The 10,892-nt window shown below is 43.5% G+C and overlaps 1 protein-coding gene across 1 annotated transcript; it reads right to left on the minus strand.

The window, feature by feature from the left end:
• Positions 1–421: 421 nt before the first annotated feature.
• On the minus strand, positions 422–7,355 carry LOC142795502 (protein 5NUC-like; the record flags this gene model as incomplete). The annotated part of the gene is made up of 5 exons (XM_075886067.1): positions 7,132–7,355; positions 6,272–6,409; positions 2,487–2,712; positions 1,479–1,664; positions 422–658 (listed from the first exon to the last, which is right to left on the minus strand). Coding segments are annotated over exons 1-5 (1,006 nt in total), but the record flags the coding sequence as incomplete, so codon positions are not given.
• Between the last annotated feature and the right edge of the window lie 3,537 nt (positions 7,356–10,892).

Here is a 10,892-nt window from a genome sequence, read left to right on the forward strand (position 1 = left end):
TCAACAGAACATCAGCACTCTGAACGTTCCGCCCAATGAAAAACCACGCAGATTCAAGAGAAGCTTGTGATTTGACGAATCTCCAATGTCATTCTCGAGGAAAGTAATCTATAGCTGTGGACTTAATTGAGATATATTTTCAAAATAATACATGCCTCTGTTCTCCAGACGCATGTATTGTAAATTTCTTCTGAAGTTAATTTCTTAATCACATACCAGCGTTTCTCATCACTACAGAAAGTCCTACCGACGTATCGATCAAACGTCCCATTTTACATGTGAGCTCTGACAAATATGACCTTTATTTTTAGCGAAAACGCCCATGTCATATCAGATGGGCTCTATACGTGTGAAAACTTGCGTAAAGAAAGTTGAGACCATATCAGACACTGACAGAGCATTCTGAAAAGGTTAGATTTGCCATGTGTCAGAGAGTTCAGTTTCTTTTGCGTCTTACCTTCTTCCACTGAACTGTTCAACAGTATAGGATTTCCCGTCCAATTGATAACTTTTCCATTGTTGTCAAAGCTGACTTGTAAGAAACCTAAAAACTTTCCAAACCAATAGTCTTGCACGACAAGACCTACGCTACCATCGGTTCTATTTACGACAGTAGGATAATCTCCTTCTGGGGTGTTCTCCTTTGGATAGCCTTGACCTGCAATGGAAGTATTAATTTAACGTTTGATAGTCTGACATAAATAAAAAGTTAATTAACAATGTAGGTTTATTAACAATGTAGCAAAACAGGAATTAATTTATGTACTCTTAAATTGTGCATGACTAGTATCTTAACACAACAAACAAGGTGGTTTACGCTAACATCTGTGACATGGGATGTGCATTTATTTTCCCATCATTTTGAAATAGAACTAACGTGCTAAATAACGTGTTTTTTTAGTGTTTGAAGTGATTGGATAAGTGCCAACAATTATTTTAGCCATGTAATTGAAGATGCTGCTTTAGGCAGGCATTGGCACACCGATCAGTCCAGTTTACGACTTGATTATCTTGTGGTAAATATTATGAATGCTTCGTAAGAAGCTAGTTGCATGGAGTCGTACTTTTGATGCACTAAACTTTCACACCAGCAAACATGTCTGTGTCTTGTATTTCGGTTTTTTTTCGTCTCGGTTTAGAAATCTAGTGCAGAAAAAGTACGAAACAATCTTTGCATAAGCGGGATTCGTTGTATTTCAATGCATGTCCAAAATAGCGTTCCCTCGTTAATAGTTTATGTGTTCGCAGAGTTAGGTCACTGGAAGATATTCGCAACACTAAGACATGACACTAACCTCTGAGCGAATGAGCAGGAGAGGTTGAAAAGAGAAGCTAGGAAAGGTGATCCTGTGGCCAGACGTCAACGACTCCACTGAAAATTTGGACAGTGATAGTTCACTTCCAATCTGCGTTCAGATTTCCTCACTAAAATCGTTCGTCCAGCCAATATAGATAAGAAAATTCAGGCGATTTGGTACCGTGATACAGAAAGGTGTTCGTGTGTCCACCAACGAGCAGATCCAACTGTTTGACTTGTCTCGTGATTTCGATGTCCCTTGGGTATCCCGAGTGCGTTATTGCCACAATCACTTTTACTCCTTTATTCTCGAGATTTTCTGCTTCTTGTTTGATGGCTGTGATTTCGTCTTCAAACTTCACTTTACCTGCAAAAAACAAAAAAAAACCTCTAGGTAATCAAGCCCAGTATCTTGCCGTGGACGTCAATGCACCTATTGTTGTCCGCTAACGCAGTTCTTGACATAGCGCTAGCCTGAGTGACCCTGTGTAAGTTCTCCTGTGCAGCACAAGCTTTTGCCACAATAGACAAATTGTATTTGCTCTTTTGAACATTTTAGTTACGCGTAAACCTATAGTCATATTTCACGATGGCACAGTAAAAACGTATTAGGTACGTTTTTATTCACCGATTTCATGTACTCTTTTCATGCGTTTTACTTCAATGTGTGTTATGAAAAATTAAATAATTTTGTGTAATTATGTAACTAGTGTACCCCGAGGATGGCAGGTTAGTTATCTGTTAATTTATTATTTTACTCGCCTTCTAACTACAGGTAAGATACAAACAGCGCCTGGGTGCCACTCCACGCAAGAAAAACAACCACGAACGTTGCTTTATTTTACTTTATTTCATTAGCCTAGTATTGCCTGCTAATTAAGCACAATTATAACAGAATGTAGAAATTTTCCGTGCATCGTTGGACTTCACATAAAGACAGCAGTTTCTGTTCGGTTTGTGTGCAACAAGAAGTAATTGCAGTTTGCCTGTAAATCATTAGCTAACATTTATAACATTCTATAAACAGTAATAAATATTAGCTAATTATCTACAGACAAACAGTAGCAGTCATTACGCGCCCAATGGATCAAGATGAGGTTTTTTTTTAAATCAAAGCGTTGCAAGCGCTGCGTTGCATGTGCAGAAAAAAAAATGCAAGTATGTCTCAAAGTACTTTACATCCGCTTACCAGTGTTTGACAAAAATCTTGTCTCCGGAAGTACGGCTCCGACAATTCCCACTGATACGTTGTTAATTCGTACCGTCACTGATTTTGGAAGAGTGATATTTTTTAAAGCCGGCTCTTCGGAAAAGTCCGTATTCGTGCCCACTATTGTCACGTTAGCTTGTTGCAAGGCCAACAGATGATGCGCGAGCACCTCCGGTCCGTCGTCGAATTCGTGGTTTCCGAGGCACTGGAATGCAACGAGTGAAATTCAGATTCAGATTCTTTTTTTCTTTCTTGAATTACAAAAGTAACGGCACAGAAGCTAAAGGCATGAGGATGTCTGACTGACGCTACTGTAATCATCTCACAAAGATACTGTAGTTCAATAACATGAAAGCTTGCCAGATCCACATGTGACGAGCTTTCGTGACTGTTAACAAACAAACAAACAAACAAACAAACAAACACACACACACACACAAAAGCAAAAATACTACATTCACATCTCACTCCAACGAGTCTCTAAGGATTACGTAAAGATAATCCTAATGCAGCAGAGCTTCCTTACAAAGTACAAGACATCAATTACTAACATGAGTTACATCTGTATAACCATACGACGTACAATATACCGTACAATAAAAGTACACTTTGCGGAAAATAATATCAATAAAACAAAAAAGGGAAACATGAATTTCAAACTAACGCCACATGCAGCGACAGAATTCTGCGTAAATTAGGTTATAGCTACGTAGAGTCCATGAAAATAAAGTTTATTTCATTTAAAATATTATGTAAGTACATGCACCACTTAAAGACGAAGAGGCATGAAAATGTAGATATATGGAAAGAGAGAGAAAAATTAAGGGACCCTAAAGATTCGTTTTTAAGAGTTGAACGCAACAGTGATAATCTGTGCACAGCGCTTACTTCAAACACTTGGTGTACGAAACCTTTTCGAACTTGCTACGCACACTACATGGCCTTAAGAGAATAAGCGCAATAGCGTGTGTGCTTTTGGTAGTGGGTGACTGGCTTTAAAAAACAAAGTCATTGTGATAATCACTTGTTCTGACACCAGATGGCAATGGGCGCTTGTACCCCGTATTTTATTACTGCCATATTTCATGTTATATTGGGAAGCATGTATACAGAACGCGCGTGTTTTTGAAACATGAGAGTTACTTTCACTGCATTTTGAAGCAGAGGAAGTTATCTTTCATGTATTCACAAGCAGAGGCGTGGCGGTGTGGCATACCGAATATTCACTGGCCACGCAAACGACCCGGGTTCCGTCCCACTATGACCCAAAATTTTTCAATAATTTATTTAATTTGCATCGTTTTAGCATTTTCGGTCACGCATAAGATGATGATTCTTCGTTAAGACAACGACATTAATGCCGGAATTTCTGAGAAATTAGCTTTTCAACGCTATCGCGTTAACACTGAATGCGGGAAAAGCATACATATTTAACGAAAAATTCCAGAACACATCAACGTGTCTGAACGCGGTTGAGATCACTGCAAGAATTGGCTTTAGTAATTCTAGCGCGCAAAGTTCGGCTGTATTACGCTTTCACCGACTAACTGATGTACAACGGGGCATCAGTAATCTACCTCAACACGTTTGCAAATATAAACACATCTGCCTTGGCTGAATATGCACATTCTTAATTGGGAATTCCTTTTCGTAAAACGTATCAGGCTACAAAAGGACATCACATCCCCCCCCCCCACCCTTTCACCTTGAAATTAGAACCTCGCGAACTATACGCTAAACGACATAGCGCATATTAACTGTAATCCCCGACCCTAAACGCTGCAGCTTTACAAGCTGACAACACGCGAGTTTGACTTAATTGCTGCGTGGAACACCCAACCTGCGTTTATACTATCAAGGCACGTGTGTGTGGGTGCAACTTGACCATAATAGTGAATGCCGTCGGCAAGACGTTGATGCATGGTGGTATAGAATTGACCGACATGGATGAAACTAAAGGTACACGCAAGAACAATCGCTCGTTATGCGTGCTTCTTGTTCCTTTGTATATATAGAATTGAATATTGTGCGTTTTCATATTGGTATATCATTTTCCAACTAGTATGAGCTATGCAACAGCAAACGATCCAGCGGCGTACGCAGGCGGGATAGCGAGCGCACCCTGTTCTGTTACACCAAATGTATCCGGCTGAGCACGATACGCTGTATACCCTTTTTGCAAAAGGGCGCGAAAGAAAGTGCATTTCTTAAACCCAAAGTCTTACGGCCACCACACTGTGTATGCAGGAGTATTTTTCAACTAACATCTCCGATTGGAACGGGAGGGTAGAGAAAATAAATCAATCAGCTGCATGCGGTTCTCGTCCCCATTTTAAATGTCAAATTTCCAGCATTCGGGGTGCAATGACTTGCAGTGACCGTAACAGCTTATTTCTAAACGACAGTGCGGTACTTGGTTTCTGGTATGACAACGCTTAACGTATCTGGCAACAAGAAATTGTAACGCCCCTTGCATGTTGTGGCCCTAGATTTTACATCGCGATAGCACTAACAAAGAAGTCACGTATACGGCGAAATCAGCCTTCCACAATCTCTTGCAAAATGAATCACCACAATTCCGGTCCTCAGAACTTTTTATCTAAAGTTATTTTCACGTTTACTGTTCCGTTTAATGGTACAGGTATATTAAGGGTGAAATTCGGTGACTACAAAATCAGTGTGGATATTTGATATTGAATCCGCATTACTAATACTTACATTGCTAAATTAGACTTACATACAAACAAGTAAACTGTAGCGTTAAAGCATAGCAAAAAAATCCCGCACATCCACGAAATGAATGACGATGAAGGAGCTTGCTCCAGAGGTTAAATTCAGTAAATCGTGAATCCTCTGAACATATGCTCAATCATCATCATATAAAGACGGGCCACGAGAGTTGTTGTGGTGTGATTGTATATACACGTTATAGAACAATGTTTTTTTTTTTTTAGGGGCAAAGTTACGTACGCCGTAAATCGTACGTCCCGTATCGTCGTCGTATATAGTAGCCAGTTTTCAAGGTCATATGATTGCATTGCATGTAAATAAAAACGGTGTCACAGCATATCCACGGAGTGGATGATGATGAGTTGGGCGAAGCGTCCTTCTGTCCATCCGTGCGTCTGTCCGTTCACTTTTTTCTTCTTCTGAGAATCATCCTTCGTACAACTACAGCTGTGACATTTATGAATACAAGCAGATTAACATCCCCAGTGGCAGCTCAGAAGGTAACGTTTTGCTCCGCTCTCCATGGCGCGACCGCCTGTAAACTGTGTGTGCTCCCCGAGTGTGCTCGTGATTGTGTGTACCTTCTCATCTTTCTGCAACCTCTTTTCTCCCCTTTATCCCCTCCCCAGTGCAGGGTAGCAAACCGGATGTGCGTCTGGTTAACCTCCCTGCCTTTCCTTGCATCTCTCTCTCTCTCTCTCTCTCTCCATGGCGCGAGTTTGATTCCCAGCAACGGCGGCCACATTTCGATGGTGGTAAAGTGCAATAACACCGCAGTATACTTCGATTGAAGTGCACATTACAGAACACCAGGTGTTCACGATTAATTCGAAGTCCCGCACTAAGGCATGCCTTTTGATCAAAGCTTTTCTGGCACGTAAAACCATAGCAATTAACAATATAATTTAGCAGCTTCAACAGTTTTTTTGCATTATGAGCCTTCAGTTAATCGATGTTCGTATTTGCGAAATTACGTACGCGTTTTGTTTTCTTTTTTTTCTTCCCCCATGCATTTAAAGACAGCGTCCTCTTACCACATAGTCGTAATGCATTCTCGTCATGACAGCCGAAATTATTTTCTCCTTCAGCACGGTGTACCACGCGGTTCCTTGAAAGAAGTCACCAGCGTTCAAGAACAAGGCTCCTGGATATTGCGCCTTCAATTCTTCGACCTGGAATAAAAAAAACAATAACATGAGCTTAGGCGAGGACTACGGCTTGTATACGTCGTAGCTGCCAGAAAGGAAAGCAAATGTGATTCTACAGAAGCAATGACTTCGATAAGCATGCAGCTCGTAGTCATAGTGTTAAGAAGTATTTCCCACAGAAAAAAAATAGGGGGGGACCAAGTCTAACCATAGTCCCCCACCCCTTTATTTTCGATTGGGTTCAAAGGAAAGTAAGCTTCTCAATGAATTAAAAAAAAAGAAATAATGACGTGTTTCCCACGGCGGTCTACCTTTATTCTCCGTCTTTCTGGTGGTGATAATGGGAAGCAAACAGCTTTTGCAATGCAACATTAGTGGTCCTTGGACACCCATGGCCGTAACCTTGAGCTTAAGATAATGAAGTGAAGGTGTGGGGCACACTTGGTGCCCATCTCAGATGATTGTGGGGGAACCGGCCTCCCTCCCCCGCACGCGTATGCCAGGCGTGAGTGAGGCGAGGATAACAGTAAATGCTACTGAAATAGAGACAGCGTTAAAAGTGAATTGACATTTTTGTGATAAAAAAAAATGTACCTCACTTCTCCTTTTTTCCCCCTCAAAACTGAGCCAGAACATCGTGAAAAAAAAAAAGATGCATAAATCACCAGATCACTTGTTAAACTTTGACAACTCACGCATATATAATGTAGTGAAAATAAAGTTTGACGAAGCATGCACAGACAGACCTTTGTCTTGATTCGAGCGACGCCTCCAACGCAGGTCTTGTTTTTCCTATCTTTGTCGCTGCACATGGCCCCGTACTTCGTGCTCTCTTCGATATGCGCGTGCACGTCATTTGTGTGCAGCACGGTTAGCGTGAAAGGAGCTTGTTCTCGAGCTAAGCAGCAAACGCAAAACAGAAGCGGCACCACCACTATAACCACGAGCACGCTCGCCGCATTCATCGCGGGGCAGCTGTCGCACTGATTCGAACATACTCGCAGGCCTCACCCTTTCTAGAGCGGCCGCACTTTTTCCTCGGAAAGGCGTGCCGTCACGATTTTCGCCGGACAACTTTCAAAGGTCTCCACACTTCGAGATTGACAACGACTGAAGACAAGCTGTATTACCCCTGTTTTTTGTTTTTTTTTTTTTTGCGTGAGCACACAAGACAACGCAGTGTTCGAGTACAGCGTTGTATCGCGCTTGTGCTTTGTTCAGTAGTGGGCGCGGCAAGCTGCTTTAACAAAGCGAAACGTCATCAGGCTTGTGGTTATTCGCACACCTATTGCAGCGAGCAAGCGACCGCGATTGTAGCCGCGGCATTTCAGAACAATTGTTCCGAGTTCACCGAGCGTCGCGCCTTTGCGAAAAGTGTCTGTATATGTTACTGATCTGGCAAACTAAATCGAAGTTTTCAAAAAACAAAAACAAGAAAAAAACTAGACCGATTCTTCTCTTCTATGATCGACAAACGCGTTTTGAGCTAATAGGGAGTTTTTTAGAATAGCGCACCGCGAGCCCTTGCGGTGCGGTCGCTGCCACTGCGCATGCGTCGTAACGCGAGTCGGCGTTCGCGGACTGCACGCAGGAAATCCGAAAATGCGTGCGGCGATCGCGGCCCGCATGTGGCCCGCAAGCGCTGGTTTTGAGGCTACGGTGTCACCGCGACCGTGCGTTGCTGTTTGCAACAGGGCAAGCGCTATTCTAAAATATCATATGGAACCCGCTATGCCCGCAACGCCCGCAGCGCTTGCAAACGGTATTCTAAAACTCTCTAATATGAAAAACATACAATTGTAACGTCCCAAAACCAAGATGTCATTATGCGATGCCGTACTGGAGGGCTTTCAAGCAAAAAAAAATTCAAGCATTGGAAATTTCAAGCATCTGGTCTTCTCTGACATCTCACAGTTCTCGGACCTACACCGTTTAGCCTCCGTCGAAATGTGACCACCGGGGCAGGAATCGAACTCGCGACCTTTCGGTCAGTGGTCGTGCAACCTATTTTCTGCTCCTCCGCGGCGGATGACATAAAAAAAAAATGCCGAAGTTTACACTAAGCCACGTAGGCTTGAAACGCTGAACCCGGACGATTCGGAAGGCTAATTAATTGCTTTTAGATGGTTTCTAGGCCCTAGCTTGCTAGGTGATGCAAGGTTGTCCCTACGTTAATTCTGGGGGCATAGAGGTTCGGGTTAAACAACAGTTACACGCAACCGAAAATGCTAATGAATATTTGTGCCGTTACTCTATATATTATATATTGTTACGAGTAACTTATTTATTAAATTATATACTATGCACCGTGCTCGGCGAACAAGATGACGACAGTTCATAAACAACCAGCAAACGACGTTATCTTTCTCTTTCATACAGCGAGGCTGTGGTGGCTGTTGTGTATCAATGTAAAAAGATTATTTAGGGTGAACCTGTGTCAGTAAACTCAGAAACTAAATTCTCGGCAACAATGTATCATGCTTAATCGGTCTCCCCCCCCCCCCCCCTCCATCGAGTCTCGTGCCGGTCCCGTGGCGTATAGCATGCATGCTGGCGAGTGCAGGGCGGCGTTACATGCTACGCTTTCCTTGCCACTTGCGCAGCTTCTTTTACCGACGCAGGGTGATGCACGTGTATTCTGCGAATGTTGAACTTGTGACAGTATTCACAACTCTTAATAAGAAATCTGAGCGAGTCTTCGCCTCACAAGCCTAGAATAGCGACTTCATGAATCCTTCTTATAAGGAGACACGCGCTCGGCAAGTGATTCGAATTATTCTGGAGTACAATTACTGAATTTGGACGGCGGTGAGACGATAAAGGACCTTGGCTTGCGATTTCAGCACATTGTAAAGGACATCAAGTGTTCGAAAGTTTTGGCGCCTTCAAATATGCTCCCATAGCGTATCCCACCAGCGTTTTCTTAACGCGTGCACTTAAATTTATGTACACGGCGCCATAGCCATCTCACTTCCATTGAAAATAAGCCCACCACGGCTGGCATCAAACCCGCACCCTAAAGGTCAGCAGTCAAGTCTGACCAATCGCCGCACCTGGCCAACCGGTGCTATACAAAGTTTAGCTAGTGAATAAAGTAACGAGGGGCGTCATTACGCTATACATTTTGACAAGGGCGCAGAAATGCAGATCGACAATTGCCGCAGGTTAACTTAATTAACTTACCTGCCTTCCCTGTTCCGCTTCATTTCTGGTTATGGCTTCTACGTACCGCTGAACGGTTGTTCTTGGGGCTTTTCGACATGGCTCTCCTAAACACCCACACTACTCACGATGCTGCACTACTCTAAATAGTAATGACATTTCACGGTATCGGACACATCACTAGACGGTCGTATGAACGTTGATAATGACATCTGGCTTCACTATCAAACCAACGCGCGTGCGCAACACATTCCTTGTACGAGTGTTGTTGACGCCATCAGAAAATTGAAAGAGCGTGTTAGTGTTTACGCCGATATGGCTGCTTCGCAGTGGCATCTATAGAGGCAAAACATAGTTACGGCATTATTAGGGGCGAAGCTCCCTATATTGACACCTGTTCGTCCCTCGTACTCGGAGTAGTAGTAGTGTGCAACCAGTCTTACATTTTGACCTCCAAGGTGGTGCCGGTGGGAGATATCTTCTGTGCGTTGTTGAACAATAAAAAGTTCGCAGCGTGCGCGTTAACTAAAAGCCAAATTCTCCTGTCTCTCATCCCCCCTTAGCAGCCATTGGCATGTACATTGAGCACTATCTGACAAGAAAGGGTTGCTACGTTATACTCGCTGGGCGTAACCTCCTTGGTTTTAGAAAGGTTTAGCGAGCGTTGGGCCGCAGTGAACTAGTATATGGCAAGAACTCGAGGTTGTTAAAGGTGGGAAGTAGACCCGAAGCGCAAGCCGTAAGAAAGTGTGCGTGTGCCTCCTCTCGGTCAGTCCTTGGAATGTCCGCTGGATGGCGGTGCTTCTATATGAGGAATATATGATGAAAAGATGCGAGATGGTGGTACTTGGAGTGTTGAATAGGTGGACGAACGGATACACAGACAGATGCGTGGACAGACGCACGGATGGCTGCACGGACAGATGGACGCGTGGACGGACGCAGGAGCGGATGCATGGACGAATGCAGGGACGGACGCACAGATGGACGTGCGGATGCACGAACAAATGCACGGACGGGCGGATGGACGCACGGGCAGCCAGCCACACAGACGCACGCATGGACGGACGGGAGCAAGAACGAATGGATGGCCGGATGCTTCGCCCCTCTCTTTATCATTTACTCCGTGGATATCCTGCCATTTTTTATTGACATTCTGCAGTTATCTTTTTGCGCCAGATCCCTCTACCAGCATAGCTCTACCAGAGTACCAGCCATATAACGGTTCATCTAGCGTAAAATATAAAAAAAAACACAGCCAATCAAAACAAAGACACAGCCGGAAATTGCTGACGTTGGGCGACGTCACACTCTGCTAAAGCATATTTCGTCTACAGTGGGCCCT

The sequence above is a fragment of the Rhipicephalus microplus genome, unplaced genomic scaffold (assembly GCF_043290135.1).
Source record: "Rhipicephalus microplus isolate Deutch F79 unplaced genomic scaffold, USDA_Rmic scaffold_704, whole genome shotgun sequence".
NCBI classification, from domain to species: domain Eukaryota; kingdom Metazoa; phylum Arthropoda; class Arachnida; order Ixodida; family Ixodidae; genus Rhipicephalus; species Rhipicephalus microplus.